Raw genomic sequence first — 18338 nt, 5'->3', positions numbered from 1 at the left:
CCTTCCCCGTAGAAGGTGTGAAGATGTGACGGCGTCAGCTGGGGCATCATCTTTCCTAACGCGAACATTTATTGATTAATGATGCATAATTTGGTGGGGAATATTAGTCGGGCCTTGTCTAATTGACGCCTTTCCGGTTTGGTTTCTTTGAAATGGGATCAACTTGGGTTCATGAGAGTCAGTACGATGGAAAGTACGTGAACCAATTGTTTTGGGTGGATAAACAAATATGTTGCAAGTGCAAAAAAAAATGAAACTACGTTTTCAAAACTATAAATGCTGATTTTGGTATCTAAGGTATTTATGCTCTCTTTAGTAAGGTGCTTTATAGCTCATTCTTTCATCATTAAACCATATTCCAACCATCTCGAATCGCACTCATCTTCAGTAGCTGCGGGAAAATCCCACTTCAATGCAATTCAATCAACCACCAACCGATGCATAAAATTTAAATAAATGTTTGATTTGAATTTAATTGCTGCGTCTGGAAACAGACAGAACCTGTCTTCTCTCCATCGGAGAACCTCAATTGAATATAAATCAAATGCAACCGACAGCCGCACATCAGTGCGGATCAAAGGGGCGCGCTAATCACACGCTGGGCCAAATAGGATCTAATTTCCACACAAGAAAATCCCATTTTTTATGAGAATATGTATACGGCGAGGGAATATATGGGGAAACAATCATATGGAGATGCGTTTATAGAGAGATCAGGTGCAGTCGTTGAGCATTCAAATTTCGCGCATCTCGGGAAGATAAATGATGCGGCAGGTAGGACAGGTAGAGAAGCCGGCAGGTAACCCAACCATTTCAATTTGAATTTCGACAATAATTAAGCGCACAATGGATTTATTGGGTTTTCCTCATCTGAAAACCATCGAATTGCCGCTGCGGTTCCCGCTGCCAGTGATCCTACAATTAGTCGGGGAATCGAGAAACCGAGGAAGCCACAAAACATACCTAGACCAAGCAACCCATCTGATCTCGTGGCAGTTGCAATTATCATAATTATTTTCATTCATGCGGCGATGCATTGAGCATCTCCGTCTGACAGTTCATCTCGGTTCTGGCGGAGATTGGCGAGATAAATTCGAGAGCGTTCTGAATGAAATCTTTGAGTTCTTAACGCCGTTTCCCTTTTGTTTACCCGGATCTCAGGTTCTCACCGATCCCAGTGGCAGCGAACTTGGGAAACGAGGATGCGCATCCGAATGTTTTCTTTTTCCTTGCATTTCCGGCACTTGCTGCATGAACAGCACTTACTTTGAATGCCCTTATGCATATGGTAAATGCTCCTATGTTTGTGTTACTTCCTAAGATCTTGATGGAAAATTCGTGCCGAACTCTTTCATGAATTGTATTCTTATATTGTTTTGTAAAGATTCTTACCAAGCCATGAAATATTTGAATTTCACATCAAATTTTAATAAAATAAATTGTTAAGTTGAATTGTATCTCTTTAGTGCAACTTTCTATCTTTTTTTCTAGTTTCTAAAGTACTAGAATGGGAATCACTACCTTTGACTTGCATCTAGCAGCTAGTCTGATCATTTCCCATCATTTATCTGCCGCAGATGTGGCATTGTATGGAGTTGGCTCATTTATGGCAAATTATGGCTCAAATCGTAATGGGAAGCTTGCCTCAGAGTCGGGTGATGGATAGCCTCAAATGCTAACGATCTTGGGACTGGATATTCATCCACGAATATCTAACAGAAAATCTAATCAAAGAAACGAACTTCGGTGAGTTACATTTGCTTAAATCGACCTTAATTTCCGGTCGCGTGTTGAACTTATTCGTTTTAGTGCTCCAACCCTTTGTTTTACATTAAATTTTTGATAATTGCGCACTTAAGGAGTTTTGATTTTTTGTGGGTTTTGCATGTCATGTGAGCATTTCCGAGCTGGACCAGAGGAAATGGATTTACATATGAAGATGAATGGTAATGAGTCCTATTTAAATTGGATACTGTGTAAATTGGGGTCTCGCAGCTCGGTTGGCTTTAAATAACAATTGAGGTCACGAAAAGTGTTTTCAAGTCCCCCGGGTGAGATCATCAAACGGCAAAATGGCAATTTCAATAATCGAAAGAAAACAAGATGTTGCAACCCCCTTTTCCTTTTCGATTGAGCAGCAGGAGCAACAGGATGTGTGGCACCCTCTTGAACCCCTTGTGGTTCTCCTTGTCCTTGTCCCTTAAGACGGATGAAGTGTTTGACAACCCTTTCAATCTTCATAAATGTTCGCACTCGTGGCACCACACTCTGTTGCAATATTAGCCCGGGTCTGGGGTCTGGGTCCCTTGTGTCGCATCCTTTTTCTCGGCTCTATCAAGATGACGACGACCCCTTGCCAATAAAAAATGAAATCTGTTTCGATGCATAAAAAATTGAAAATCCCATAAGCATGCGTTTGGCACGAGTTTTTCTTTCGCCCACTTTTTTGAGGCCTGTTTTTTTGGGCTGAAGACCATGAAAAATGGCCTCTGCTCTTGTTAACACGTTGTAAATACCTCATTTTTCACTTAACGGGTTTTTAAATACACATATGCATTTGTGTGTATGCTTTTGGGCAATGAAACTGGGCGGTGGTGGGCTGAAAAGGGTTAACTCCTTTATGGGGTTTTATTGACTCAGACGGGTTTGCAAGGTGGATAACTTACAGTTGTTGAAATGGAGAATAGAAAATAGTATAATATACTATATTTAAGCACTAAAATGTATTATTTTGATTTATGGGGTCCAAAGGTAGTACTAAAAAAGGGCAAACTTATGCCAAACACATTGATAATTATGAAAATGAGCGGTCGAATATAAGAAATATGTTTTTGATTTCTTAACAAAGTGCTACAATTAATAATAAAGGCTTTAGCAACTCGTAAAAAATATTTAAAACATTTTCATAATTTAAAAATAGCTACGCATTTGCTGCTTAGCCTTATGATATATGGTTATTCTTATGAGAAAAAGGTCAGCTCACCTGAGTTTGCTGCTACTTGCTGGTGGTTCATTGGATGGCAGCTGGGCCTCTCTGGCGGCGACTCCATGAATTCCTGCTTGACTTGTATCTGTGGCAGGCGCAGCAATCCCTCAAAAGCCCGCTCGCTGGTGGGTGGAACTGGTGGGCAGTTGTCTTTAGGGTTAAAGCCATTCAAATGGCCAACGTTAGCGGCATAATTAGCCGGCAGTTGCAGTTGATCGTCGTTCAGAGTGGTTGAAACGCCTTGGCCAGTAATTTGAACATTAACACCTGCTGCCGATGTTGCAGCAGCCAGGCAATGAGTTGCTGCTGTCGGTGAAGTCAGCAACATGGTTGCTGTTGCTGCTGCAGTTGCTGTTGCTGCTGCTGCTGCTGCAGTTGCTGCTGCAGTTGCTGTTGCTGCTGCTGTTGTGCTCAAGTGTTGATGATGGGAATTGTTGGCAAGTGTTGTTGCCAGCAGTAATGGCATAGTTGTTGCTGCTGCTGATGCTGCTGCTCTTGTTGCCGCTGTTGCGTTGCAGTTCGTCAGCAGCAAATTGCGTCGCTTTGATTTATGGGCAACTCAAGTGCTCCTTGCTGCCTGTGGCAACTTGTTTGCCGCTCCGGTTGCTGCCTCAGATTATGATATTGACCCATGGACCGCTGGCGATATATATTCCACCTCCTGCCTCCTCTGCTGCCTGCAAATGTGTTGATAATTAAAAGTGTCTTCTTCGGCTGAAAGCCTAATTTGCTGTTAACTGCACTTTAAAAAGCTGTTATTAAATACATAGAGCGCTGTGATCTTTACGACTCGATAGCGGAAGTAATTGATTTTCCCTTAAAGTAACTGGCACATCCACATTCTTCTACACGTGACTTTTCACGTTGCAGGTGGAAACAGTGGATTTGTTTGAAATCGAACGGATGTTTGCATACTTTATAACTGAGATTAATTAGTTTAGTTTATTAACTGGCTCATGAGTATATAGCTTTGTCTGCGCATTCTGCGATTACAAGTTTGTATTTTGATAAAAGAAAATATAAGGGTACGTCATCCTATTAAGTTTGAAAGTTAATATCCACTTCTAAAAGGTAAATTTAAAGTAATTAATTCGATTTTTTGCTGTACCTTGCTTTAAATAAAAATTGTAATATGTGACAGCAATCTTACATAACTCGAAAGTCAACATGCCATAAAAGTGCATATCGCAATTTAAATAGTTTACATGTTTGCTCTTCTAAATTCGTTTATGAGCAGTCCAAGCATTTCCCTAAATTTTCCCATGGCCTGCCAAATCAGCTCCCACAAGTGAAAAGTGGTTGTATAAAACTTTACAGCAGTAGACACCATAAAAGGCACTAAAACCTAAACTTCGTATTATTATGCAAACAAAAATGGGTAAATGGAAATGGGCACACATTTACCAAATGTAGCTTGAAACGAAATTGTTGTAAATTGAAAACAAATTGAAGTCAAATGAGATAAGGAGTGGGTGGGTGGTGGGTGTCGAAAAATCACGGCAAAAGGCGATGAAATCAAAGGAAATAGAAATGGGAAATTAAACTACAAGCGCAACGATCAAATGCCCCGAACAACAAGTCAACTTGGCCAGATAAGATACGGAGCTGAAAAGTGCATCGCGTTTATGGAAATGGTTATTTACATACATAACCAAGCGGGTAATATGTATGTACATATGAGCCACGAAGAGGCGGGTCGGGGCAACTAACATTAATGGCACTTGTAAACAAATCAATTGAGTTGTCAGTATCGACGGCAAATTGGCCGCAACCAAAGTGCCACACGAAGATTGTTTATCAATTTTGCCAGTCGGTAAATTATGTTCTTTGCATGTCAGCAACCAATTGCCAGGAATATCGATATATCTGCCGGTATGATCAAAGCGAACGCCGACTAAATGCAGTCACTTATTCCTCGGTGCTACTTTCAATAATTCCCAATCGGCACGGTAATTCCTTATTGCACCGACAATATCGGGGTTTTTGCTATTTTTGCTTAACTTTATCTTGTTTTAAAATTAAACACACTTGCTTACTCCAATTGGAATCGTATCGCCCCATCGTATAATACCGAACATTGCGATTGTGTTTGTCTTCAATTTGGAATTTGTGTTTTCATAATTTTCTATTGGGTGTACACAGTTCGGTTGTAAAGATACGAGGTAACTAAGTTCGATGATGTGATTTGCCCGACTTTCGGTTGAGAAATTGTTTGTCGTGATTATCGATCGAATCATTGCCAGAAGTGGAATTGTAAAAAAGCCCATTAAAATATATATGTGGCACATCTGAGACAGGGTAACCAAATCACAGCAGGTTTATGGAAAATATGGAAAAAGTGTAGAAAATGTTCTTGAAGTGTCCTTTAAGTCAAGTAATATACTGAATATATATCTTTTGTCTCATTTTTAAGGTTATTGCTTTTTAAGATTAAGAAGATACGATAGAAATACATTTTGCATCAATTGCTAGAGTTAAGGTTTCTGATTTAACCTTAAGATTTTACATTGTTAAGGAGTTATAAGAGTGTTGTTCACACTATTATTGAGATTATCTAAAGCCCGACCAAGATCTCTATGATGGATTCAGTTCGCCCATCCAACTGCCATAGTCAGCCATATCGGGACACTTGTTGGCCCTCAAACACATATGGCCAATTAAGGACGCAGAAATACGCGCAGACACTTGGGAAAGCTCATTAGGAATCTGACAGGCCAGAGGAAACAGTTCTGCCCTCTCTCTCTCTTCTGCGGCATCTGCCTCATCCATCTGATCTGGCTGATCCATCGATCGCATTGAGTGTGGGCGTTACAAGACAAGCTCCTTGACACACTCAGTGGGTACAAAATAAAAAAAAAAGAGTTAAACTCACTTGGGCTGGAAGATGATGGCGCACCTCCTTACTGGTTTTTCCTCCACTGGTTTTTGCCTGCTGTCACGAATTATAATTTAATTGTTTACTTTGCCACACTTTTATAAATTGTAATTGCCAACGAGAATGGCGACAGCTTCACGCCCTTGCTGCATTTTCTGTGGGCCGTCGAGGTGAGGTGAGGTGATCTCTGTCTTTTGGGACAATTCTCCGAGACACGCTTTTTGATTGACTTCCGACAAACGACTGACTTAAAAAAACGCGCAAGGAGATATGGGCAAAAAGTAAAAAGTGGAAAAAAGCAGACTAAAGAAAAGAGAAAGAGCAAAAAGAAGCAAAGTTCGCGACGACTTCCGACGACGTCCGACGTATCCACAAAATGTCAAGCGAGTACAAAAAAATACTTTTTTTTTTTATAGAAGATGTTGGAGAGAGTGAGTGAGTGTGAGTGTGCCAGTGTATTGGTCTGCCTGCGATGTGCCTCTGTGTGTGTGTGTCTGTGGGGGGTGGGGAAAGGGAGCCATAAAACAGGTGGAGGGGGTGGTGCGTGGGTGTTTTGGGGCGTTTGACTTCGTTTTTCTTTCTTCTTTCTCTTGCTTCTTTTTTTTTGCAGGAGGTTTTAAAATGAAAAGCTTGTATTGTGTGGGTGGAAAATGGTACTGCATATGTGTGTGTGTGTGTTTTCTATATATGTATATATGGGTGGGTGGCTCTTATCGGATTCCGAATTATGTATGTATTGACTGCCGCTGCTTCTGTTCGTTGAGGGAAGAAATAATATGGGGGCTCCTAAGTTGATTTGTAGTTTAGAGCGGCATGAAAATTTCCTCTTGAATGGAATTGAGGAGGAGAAAAGGAGACAGGTACATACGAGTAACCGAATCAGGGTATACAAGTAATTTAGTTTGCAAAATATAATATAATGTATTAAAATTGTTATCAATTCAATTACTATTACTATTTCTCATCATATGATTCGTTATTTATTGGGTCCAAATTACAAGACTTTTTGGTTTTTGATGTCCGCTTATATACCAAAAACCGATTACTTTCTGTGTCAAAAATTTAAAAGGGATTTATCAAACACACAATACAAAAGCAGATGAATACGTCTTTGATTTTCTGTGCAAAACGGATTTAATTCCTTTAAAAATCAATGTACCGACGGCATTGCACTTGCCAGAAATCACAACACGACTCGCGTTACTCATACGCCCCGTGGACAAGTCGGAATATCAGCAAAATAAAAAAAATTGACATTGCAATGATGGCAGAACCGAGAATTATTCGCCGTGCTGTCAAAATGCGAATGTCAAGGCAAAAAAAGAAGCAAATGCAGCCGGATAGCCAACAGAAACCGCTGAACGGCGGCAAAAGGCAAAAAGCGATAAACGCATAAATTAAAATAATTACAAGAGGCGTCCTCAGATTATTGTTGTTGCTGTCACGCACACACACAGCTAGTTGAAAAGTCGGGGGAAAAAATAAACAAGAAAAGTCGCGAGGACGACAACCGACAATCGGCCAACGGAGTGGCAACTGAAAAACTGCAATTGAATGCAACTTGACCAGGCCAAAGCATCTAGAAGAAGAGCAGTACTAGCTGAATAAATGGAAGAAGAAGCACCACGAGCCACCATAGTAACCATACACTTACAAAAAAAATATATTTTATTATTTCCTAGAAATATTCTATATTTTATCTAAACAAATATTTACAAACACTTCTTGGCGTAACTAAATTAAGCTTTTATTGATGCTCTAAATAGAAAATAATATAATTTATAAATTTATATATACAGGCTTTTAGCGTATTTTAAATACATTTCTTTTAATGAAATTATATTATAACCAATATATAAAACTTTTCTGAGTGTAGAATCAGTTGATTTTTCTCGGCAACTTGGGATCCACATTGTTGCAACAACGTAGTTGTTGCCGTTGTTGTTGCTGTTGATTTTATTCAAAATGGTTTGTTTATGCCTGAACAGAAAGAGAACGCAAGAGAGAGAAAGTGCGGAGGGAGAGGTTGAAAATCTTGGGGAAATATATCCAACAAGCGCGCTCTCTCCCACACACCCACACTCAACCAAAGTGGGCAGCCGGCAGCCAATCGGCATGGAGCTTTGGCGCTCTCTTGTGGCGCATGCTCGCTCTTCGTGGGGAGCTCTCTCCATTTCGCCGTTGGCCATTGTGTGTGCATGTGCGCGAATTCGCCGCGGCGTCCAGATGCTGCGGAGGGAAAAAAAAGAGAGCGAGAGGGCTTTTACCTTTTGACTGCTAATTTCCGTTCATTAAAGTTGGCAGTAGCTTGGCTCGCTCACTATTCTATATGTGCCACTCCCCCATGCCGCTCCAGCATGTCGCACCCCCCGCTGTAGTGAGTCCTTAAAGATATTTCGCTTTGGCCGCAACTTTAATTTCATTGATTAGCGCCGAGGAAATTCCCTCCTTGGCCCTTTTATTTTTGGTTTGTCACTTCTATTCACTTGTCTGCCCGTCTGCTTGTGTTTTGGTTCCTCTGCAGTCTCCTTTACATCCTCTTCTCCACTATTCTTGTTTTGTAAGCATTTAAGTTGTCGCTGTTTCGAGATGCTTAAATCCAACTAATCGATGGGCTTCGTCTGCAAATGTTATAGTTTGTGGGGGTAGGTTCTGGAAAGTGTGACCCAACTATTCACGGAGTAAGTATTTGGTAATCAAAAGATAGTTATGAAATAAGGAAGTTGGGGAACAGTAAAACTTATGCGAGCGTACTTTTTGGATATTTTACTTACAGAACTTTTGTGTACAAGGTGTACGATTAATAAAAACCTATATAAGATAATATGGTAAATAATAAAAATTCAAATATTCACCTTATATTAATTGATAATCAGTAAAAATTTAATTTTCTTTAGTGATATGAAAGTCTTGTTTTTTATAGCTCTAAAAGTGATATTTTGGCCATATGCAGAACCTAACTAACAGTCTCAAAAATGGAGGCACCCACCCCTTGAATTCTGCCCTTAGATTTTCCATTTGGTATTCCACATTCCGTATACGCCCCATAAAACTTGAAAACAGCGCCCAGCCCCAAAATTTTAGCTGCCTTCCCAGGCTCATTTTTCATATTGAAGGGCGAGCACCTAAGGACCAACCAACAAAGCTAAGCTGACGGGTGCCTAAGTTATGGTTCCTGCCATATCATCCCCGCGTTCTGTGGAAACTTTTTAGAATTTTGCACTTTTCCTTTTTTTTGTGTGTGTCGTATGCTCTTACATATCGCAAACATTTCCTGTCTCTTTTTATTTACATTACCCACCGAGGACGAGGCGACATAAAAGTTGAAAGTTTCCCATGATGTTTATGTGTATATAAGTGCTTGCGGGCGGTATTTGTTGTATATAGGGAAACAAAGAGGAGAAATATTTTTTTTCCTTTCCTAAGGCTGTATTTCAACGGTATTCTTTTCTTATTTTTCGTTTCGCAGTTGTGACTTTTCATTTTTCATATGCTGACTGCCTCACAAGCACACACACACAATCACACGGAGTGTACACACACATGTACACTAACACGCAAACGGTCCTTTTTCTCTTTTACTCTGAGTTTTCCATCTCCCTTCCTACGTTGCCCAAGTAAATGGCTTTTGCATTGTAAAATGTTGCATACATTTTCCTCTACTTTGCCTTCGACGTGTACATATGTATATTGTACAAATATATAACCAAGTATAGCTGGCATTTACCGTTATACACGGATGGAGCAGGACAAAAGAAGCACACACACAAGGCTCGCCCTCTCACTCGCTCACCCAGTCCTGCCCATGGTATATTTTAAAATTTATGAAAAATAATATTTTTCCATCTCTCCACGCTCGCACACACACACACACACACTTGTGTATATATAGGAGCCCTGAAGGAGTCCTGGGCCATAAGGCGCACAATCAGAATACAATGGCTGCCTAGGGCGCCCAGAGGGGGTGGTGCTGTATATACCACAGCCTTGAGGGGGCGTGTAGGTGCAGGGCAATATGGCACAGTTGGCTTCGCTTGCATTTACGTACAGAGTTGCAGGATAGAGGTGCTTAAGACAGGGTTGCCAGCCTAATAGAAAAGAGTAATGATTTCGGCGGAACCCGACCATACAAACTTTTATATTTTGCGATTTATATTTATAACATATTTTTACCATGACAGTCAGTAATGTATCTTTACAGAAAACTTTATAATCAAATATTTGTTAAAGAATTGATTTTATGGCTAAGTAGAAAGATTTTGTTTTCAAATAATAAAGAATCCATATTGCTCGATTGAAATATTTATAGATATGAAAATGTAATTAGGAATTAACTAGTTAAATCTAGATTTATTAATACTGCCAATAAAAGATACATAAATAAATATAAAAATAATAAAGTAAACATAAATTGTTTTTAGACAGACTAAAATTTGCATTCCCTAGTAAATTACAATGTATTAATGAAAGAAGTACAACTGATATAAAATTCAATGAAATCCCCTGATTATTTGCTCGTTGGCAACCCTGGTCACTCAAGTCAAAAGCATTTCCATTATGATAATGTAAGTGCACAATTTTCCCAACTTGAATGCGCACACAGATGCACTCAGTCTGTCTCTCTTCTTGCGCCGTGCCTCTCTTTCGCACGCGCACTCACAGTCCGCAGGACTCGTTCATTGCGCTTGGAAAATTTTCATATCCTGGCTGGTGCACATGAGAGCATGGAACATGAAAAACTGCACAAATGTGCAGAAAATGTTGCAAAACTACATGACCTGTGGGGGTGGTGGAAAATGGGGGCTGTGTGCATGGCAAACCGAAAAATAGAGGTCCTGGTAGCAGGACAACGAAGCACTTGCACATAAAATACGATAACGTTGGACCAAAGTGCTACATATGAAAGGTAGTTCTTGGGAGTGCGACTCCCCTTTTCCGCCCCGATTTTACCCCCCATGCAGTCACTCTACATACACAAGTTTTAGAGTATAAAAGGCGTTGCCTTGTCCTGAAGTGGGAGGTCGTATATAATTACGTTTGCTCCCTCTTTTGCACCTTAGAGAACCTCCCCACAAATGCATATACGAAATGGAACTATAAAACACGATGGCAGCTTATATAAGCCAAATATTCCCTCTTTTTTTTTGCCAGCCTCACTGAAACTTTGGCATTTATGCCATAAAATGAAGTATGAAATTGAAAAATCGCTCACAGACAATTACACACATCAGCGCAGGCGCCCCCATCCCCCCTCAATATATTGTGAAATTAATTTTTAAATATTTATGAGTCCGAACCGAACTGTACCAAAGGCCATTCGAGCGGTGGAAACTTTTCTATATTTGTTTACGTTGGCATGAGAGTGGCCGAAAATACGTACTAAGCTCGAGGTAGGGAATTTGGGAGGAGGTCAAAGCTATTGGCCATTTTCAATTTTGATCAATTTCTTCCCTTCTTTTTTATTGAATTTTCAAGTGGAATGTGCTACAGTTCATTTTGTAGTTTCCTTTACATGAAATGTGGGAGAGAAATTTCATTTCGCTAAACAGAAGGCCGCCACAGGGCGTATGAGTAATGTGCTTTTCGTGTTTACGTTGGCAGGAACTGAAATTGAATTTAATAGGAAAATTACTCTTATTTCCAGGGGAAGGTAAAAAAAAGTGTGTGTATTTATACTTTTCTCTCTGATAAGAGTAGAAACCGCAATCAATTTTATTATTGAAATGGAGCCAACAAATATTTATTCTTTAGTATATATTTGAATTTCTTATAGTTCTTTTTTGTGCAAATTTAAATTTTAGATCATAAGAATATCTCAGAATGTTATCTTAACTTTGCTATTTGTGCTCACAACTCTTTATCGTAAGAAAGTTTGATAGCGATAATGATGCCACGAGTGCAACTCCGCCTTGACCAAACTGATTATGATAATAGTGCGTGATCAAGTTAAGCGCGGAAATTGCTACCTTTTTTTATAAGCCATTCTCTTGGCCTTTTTTCAGCTTTGCTTAATAAGCCCGAAGAACTGGGCCCTCAAGAGGTCCACAAGCCAAAAGTCGGGCACACAATCTGGGACCATGTTGGTGCCTTTGTTCTTGTTGGAGGCACAAGTGCTTAACAAGCTGTTTTGCATGGGGCCAGATCTCTCAGGTGCCCTACGAACCACAAAACCACCGAGCCACCGAACCACTACCAAAGCCCGGTAGCCCTGAAACAATGCACTTAATGTGGGAAAAAACGTCAAGAATTTGCACGCCAGCCCGGGGACCACAAGAGAATTCGCCCAATTTCCCTCGGTGCCTCGTTCCTTCGACCCCAGCTTCTTCATATGCAAAAAGCCTGCATTGAGGCAGCTGCAAGTTAAGCCAAAAGTTTATACCCTTTCAAGCATTTTTCTGATAGGGGTTGGTTAACCAATACCAAAGTTATTCGTATAACACTTCAAAAATGGGTTTAGTAAACTGGAAATTATAATGTTTTACATATAATATTCTAAGCATGTATATCTTAAATTTTGATAACTTAAAGAAGAAACTTTAAAATAGAGTGTATTTAAAGTTGCGGTTTTAAAGAAACAGTTTATAGGCCTTACCTGCAACTTGAACTTATCTGGCCAACTTAGCTCTGGGCACGAAACAATTCACACTTGGCCAAGAGCTCGTGGTGCAGGCGGGCGGAGCGGGGGAAGGACGGGCCCGTTGCGTGTCGGCTGCTCTGTGGCCGCTGATCATTTGCTTAAATAGCCCAAAGGGGACAACGGACGATCCGATTCATTGCGGAATATGGGTGGCTCGGCTCAAATCTCATTTGGCCACAAGGAACAGGACCATGAACCAGAACAAAAAGGTGTTGAGTGTGTGGAGCGGATTTTGCGTGTTTATCGCGATGCACAAGCCAAGGAAAATTATTAAGGTTTTTAATGGTTCAATGGAGTGGGGAGCAGTGGCGAGTGTATGAGTTTTAAGTTATGTATGCCTTATTGTTTTGGAATCTAAAACATATGAAAGTAAGTACATGCATTATTAAATTGACTTTTAATAATTTTCATATCACTACTTTAACATTTTCCCAGCACACTCTTCCCTCTTCGTAGATACCACAGTCATAGATGTTGAAGATCAGACCTCTAACAATCGCCATCTGGAAGAGAGACAACCAGAGTCGAAGCGATTATGAGAATCCCAGTTGGCACCATGACACGATACCAGTGGGTTTTCCATGCCATTCCCTCACCGTTTCCAGGTGTTTTTTTTTCTAGCCACCCACATAAAAACGAATGTGGTTTACCCACCGGCTGCTCACTGGCGGGCTAATAGACATTTTGCCTATTTTAATAAGTGGCAAAAAGGCGTGAAATAGTGACTGCCTTCGGGATGTTTGGGAAATACCTTCGGTGGGCTCTATCGCAGCCTATCGATGGCAGGAGCTGCAGCATTGGCCACCTTGGTGGCTGAACTGGAAGTTAAAGTTGTTGCCTTGCTCGCCAGCTAAATATGATTTTTTCTGCAGCTGTTTTTTGTCTCTACCTTTCCCCATACCTGACTGCCAGTCCTACGAAAGAACACTTAGCGAAAATTCGAGCAAATAGTATTAGAAGAAGTAGTAGCAGTAGAAAATTTGGTCTCTATATAAAGAAGCTCAAAAATGCTTTGAAATGTATACTTCTTGTGGTATTTGATTTCATTAAAGTTTAAAATGTAATATAAAAGATATGAAAATATATAAAATTGCAATATTTTCTTTGAGTGCAATACCTCGAAATGGAAGTCGCAGCTTTAGCTTTAGCCTCAGCCTGAGCTTGAGCCCAACTCCAATTTGAGCTGCAGTCGAAACGGACCACAAGGTGAGAAATGAGATTTTAATCGGACGTGTCTGATTTCAAATGAGCCTTAATGGGGAAGCCATTTAGCCCGGCACTTACCACTATCCGTGGTGTGGCAGTAACCTCCGCCGGAGGGAGGCCTTCCTGCTGTCCTCCTTGGACTCCTCGAAGACCCTTCCTTAACTTCGGTTCACTTTAGTTTATTTATTTTTATATTTACTTCGTTTTTTGTTGTCTTGGTATGGTTTTTTTTTCGCTGCGGGTCGTTTTGGTTCACTTTCAGCAGAGCAGAGCAAATAAAGTAGACATAATGCATTGGGTCCAGCGCTATCAATAGTTTGAGATAAGTATTGATGTTTTCGATTTTAATTGAGTTCAATACTATATTTTGGTTCTGAATAAGCAGTGGGAAAGCCATTTTATTTCACTTTGTTTAAGCAACTTCTTATTAGTTATAAATAATTGGTGATGCCCACAGATTTTTTTCAATGATAAGATTTGCTTTTAAACATCTAACCAACAACTTGAAGCTGGCATCAGCTTTACCATATTTCCGGCTGCCTTTCTTATCACTATCATTTATCCTTGGCTCACGCAACAAAAAAAAAAAAAAAATGGAAACCGAACCAAATGAAAGAGCCAGCCACAATTTTTCGCAATTAACTTTTTGCGATTTTTAAATATTATGGAACACGCACCAGCGAGAAAAACTGAGGATGCACACGTGTAAATGGCTACGTAGCAGCTCCCACACAACGAGATCCCCAAAAACCCGGTGCCCCGTCGCCCCTGCGGATCGGGAGCACTTGCCACCAGCACATCTGGGCCTCGATTCGGGCAGCCTCCCAGCGATCTGATAAGGTCTTGCAACAGAACCGAGTCCAGCAATTTACCGGCCGAAAAAGATGAAGCTGATCCTAACCTTGCCCAATCCGCTGGCTGCTGTGCGGTCCGATCTTCGCTGGCTTCCGCTAGCAGGGTTCAGTCCTCTCTTTTCCAAAGTATGCACTAAGAAAATAAATATACTAAAATATTTTCAAATTGTTTAATGCCTTTTCAAAGAGGTTTATATTCATTGGAACAGAAGTCGTACTTTTCAAAAAACTATGCATTTAATCATTTAAAATTGTTAAACTCTTAAATTCTAAAGGCTGATATTTTTCCGAAGTATACCCTGTTTTTTTCAAGTGCATCCCAAAAGATCAGTACTCCGTTTGCTTGTGGCTACAATTTTATTTACGAGTCATGCGCGCGACCGTCGCCTTCGAGACGCGAAAACAGTTTGCCTCCCCCAACTCTACATTAAAGGCTCCCCATCTTCTTTGCGTGCTGCAGTGCCTCTTTCTTTTTTTTTATGGTTTTTATTCATACTCATTCATTCATGGTCTTTCTCTGTACACGCACCTAATAATTTTTGATTAGAATGCGCCTCGGATTGAGTTTGGTGTGGTGCGGGTTAATTAAAACTGAACCAAACTGAAAAGATAATTGGATATTAAAATTATTCTTGTTCATAAAAAAATCCACAAAAAAATACGTGAAATTTCTTAGAAAAGAAATGTATTATTCATATAGTACTCGTATATCAAAGTCATAGGTGAAAACCATAAAAATTAGTTACCTCATCTAAACAAGATTGTAAATGTATCTTATTTAAATCTATATATACTGATAAATATTTCTGGACTTACTGTATTTATTTTTATCATATTGCAGTTCCAAATTCCTGATTTTAGAATTAAATTAACTTTTGAGAATGCCGTCGGTAAGTTGCTTTAGGCCCAAGACAAAGTTCCCATGAAGTAGAGATATTTCCCAAAACAAGCGCAAACTGTTGAATTCGATAACGTGCCACCAGCCCCCTTTTAGTGACCTGGCCCACCCCTTTGGCTGACCTCATCTGGCCAACACTTATTTATCTCACTTTCGCTGCAAAACTTGATTATTTTTTTCGCGCGAATTTTTCACTTGCACTGTGGCCTCTTCCATTGACCTTCGTGTTGGACCTCGCAGGGGGAGGGAAACCACACCCCCAACCCAGTACTTTGTCTGCTCGGATTTGTGGCATGTCCTTGACTCCTGCGTCTTGGCCAGCGACTGTGTCCAATTGTATTGTGTTTCCTTCTTTGCAGCCAGTTTTCACTTTTCCGCTGGCTCATAAAACTGCAAGTACGAGTATTTAGCAGTGGGCACTTTCCCACTCTCTCCGCATCTGTAACTTGTATCTCTGTATCTTTGTATCGTTGTATCTGGGCATCCATTCCTATGGGGTTCATCGACTGCACTCGATTTGGCAAATGTCCTGCGTTATGTAAACCGTCTGGTTATATTTCATGTGCCCGTTGCGCTCTGTCATATACTTAAAACCCACGAATTTCACGGTAGGTCATCCTAGGTCAATTCTCTCTCTTCGGAGGTCACGTTCTAAATGCTCTAGATAACTGCCCGCGTCATGAAATTTTCACGGTGAATTAATCAAAGGATAAGGTTAAAGGTTAGGTGCAATGGGTTCAAGGGTAGAATGACTTACTTTAATCAAAATATTTCTACAAAATCAGAAGGAAATTTACTCTCTCTCCTTATTGACATTAACGCAGGTCAAGTTATGCAAACCGTCTGGGGGGTTATGATTATGAACAAATTGGCCTTTCGAGCCTAAGATGTCTTGATGCATTGATTTCTTCAATCAGTGTGCAACTAATTTATTTCTTAAGAAGAAGGCCTAATCGTTTAGAGCCAGACTAAATTAATATATATAGCTATATTTGTCTTTATTTTGCTACTAATAATGTGTTAAAAATGGCTGTCTCCACTCTAAAGCTGCTTAGAACGCTCTTGGTTGACTAAAACCTATTTCCTCTTGACTATTTCAAGCCGAATGCCTTTCATTCCCTGGACGAATCAGAGCTGCAGCATTCATCACGGACAGTCAGAGGCGTTACCCAAATAAACCAAAAAAACAGCGCTCGGAAATCGGGATGTACATACGCACAGAGGATGATGAAGGGATAACCAGGGCCGGCGGGCCTCGGGGATCCAGAAGGAGTTAACCAGAGGAACTGGACTCCAGCCACGATTGCCGCCTTTCATTGTTCCGCGCTGTCTACTTTGATATGCATCCAATCACTGCGCGCCATTTGCCCCGATGTCCTGATGTCCCAGTGTCCCGAGGTCCCGGACTCTGGAGTTGGGCCTGTCAAAGTCTTGAGCTCCTCAGCTGTCTTGGTATCGTCATCGTATGGGGATCGGCGGCATCTTGCTGCCGAGCTTTGCCAGTGTCCACTGGTCCGGCGTCCACTTATATAGAGTTTTATGCCACCATAACAATTGTACTTTTTCACATACTCAGGCGTTCCCAGCCAGATTCCACCATCTTCTTCATTCGGCCTTTCTGTGCTTCACTCCGACGTCCTTTGCTCCTCTTTTTTTTATGCTCTTTTGCCAACTTGTTGTTGTTTGTACATTTTTATTGCATTTTTCAAGCAATTACTTTGAATATCACCAGTCAGTCGGGGGATATAGAGAGAAGATCCAAGTCCAGTCGGGATGTCAACGTCGCTGTCCGTCAGTGGATGAGTTGGTGAGGAGATCGTGAAACTATCGCCGATACTTCAAGTGGAACTTATTAAGGTATTGTATCTGTTAACATTTCAAAAGATTTAAGTAATAGGGTATATATATGTTCTTGCCAGCTTAAGTATATATTTTATATTTATAAAAATGTTACAAATTATAAAAATAAACATATAAATTAGCCTGATTTTAAAGCTTGCAAGATATCTTAAGTAATAATATATATTGTCTTAAATCTTAAATCCAATCCACTTGTATATTTGCAAGACTCATATCACGCATCCATCCCAAAAGCCCTGCGCAGTGCAAGTCTGATTTAAATCTGCTTGCCTGCTCTGCCCCATCCCGGACTCCATCTTCAGGTCCATCTCCAGCTCCATCACCATCCTGGCAACTGCAACTCCAACTCATGGTAATTGCCTCTGGAGCTCCTCTTTGCATTATGGCTGCCGGCGATGCCGCCTTGGACTTGAAAGTCGTACCGACGTGGCCGCCGTTCTCGTCTGGCGTCAGTTGGTGGCGACATCGACATGTCCTCGGATCCTCCGCTCCAGTCCCTCCTCCTCGCCTCCTTTGGCAATGGCTTTCGGGCAATTAATGGATGAATACTTTAAGTGAGTGATGGAATGACACTTTTGTGTACTTGTAAAGCATTTTTATACTCGTACTTTATCTGCGCCTTTGCTTTTCGTTGGAGTTTCTGGTCCAGGTAAGAATCCTCACTGGTTGGCTTTCATTAATTGGCCGGCAAGGGGGAAGGGGATGGAGTTGCGCCAATTAGTTGTCAACTCAAAATGCTAGACGATTGCCATAGAATTTATGAAAATTATCAGAGATATGCAGTGAATTATTTGGGATAATTAACAAAAAGTTATTTTCATCGCTTTGCTTTAAGGGATTCCAAGCGAAGTAGTTATTTATGTACAAAGAACTTTGTTGTCTTAAACAATCGTGTAAATTTATATATCTAAATCAATTCTTTAAAAGATTTGGAATGATCAATGTTAAATAGAAGAAATTAAACCTAGGCATACAAATTTCGACTCTAAACAAGATGCCACATTCCTTGCACCACTTTTTAC

The 18338-nt window shown here is 40.5% G+C and overlaps 1 protein-coding gene and 1 long non-coding RNA gene across 4 annotated transcripts in view; one reads left to right on the top strand and one right to left on the bottom strand.

The window, feature by feature from the left end:
- LOC6732113 (POU domain protein 2) overlaps positions 1–7486 on the bottom strand; it is a 29854-nt gene extending 22368 nt beyond the window's left edge. The window contains exons 1-3 of one of the 2 annotated variants that reach the window (XM_039295331.2): positions 7272–7486; positions 5859–6104; positions 2984–3663 (exon numbers count right to left, since the gene is read on the bottom strand). In XM_039295331.2, the coding sequence (XP_039151265.1) occupies positions 2984–3452 (469 nt within the window). In that variant the 5' untranslated portion in view covers positions 3453–3663; positions 5859–6104; positions 7272–7486. Of the gene's footprint in view, positions 1–2983; positions 3664–5858 lie in introns of both variants that reach the window. The other variant, XM_016180043.3, reaches the window with a different exon arrangement.
- Positions 1405–13545, top strand: LOC27207781. 2 transcript variants are annotated; one of them, XR_005544280.2, is made up of 3 exons: positions 1405–1746; positions 11864–12867; positions 12934–13545. It is a non-coding gene; the product is annotated as an uncharacterized LOC27207781 (long non-coding RNA). The 2 variants fall into 2 exon arrangements; XR_001600552.3 differs by lacking the exons at positions 11864–12867; positions 12934–13545 and adding exons at positions 1810–1946; positions 1996–2154 and having other exon boundaries at positions 1407–1746.
- Positions 13546–18338: the final 4793 nt, after the last annotated feature.

This window comes from Drosophila simulans, chromosome 2L (genome assembly GCF_016746395.2).
Source record: "Drosophila simulans strain w501 chromosome 2L, Prin_Dsim_3.1, whole genome shotgun sequence".
NCBI lineage: Eukaryota > Metazoa > Arthropoda > Insecta > Diptera > Drosophilidae > Drosophila > Drosophila simulans.
Note: the sequence above shows the minus strand (reverse complement) of the source record. Positions and strands in the feature narration are given on the sequence as shown.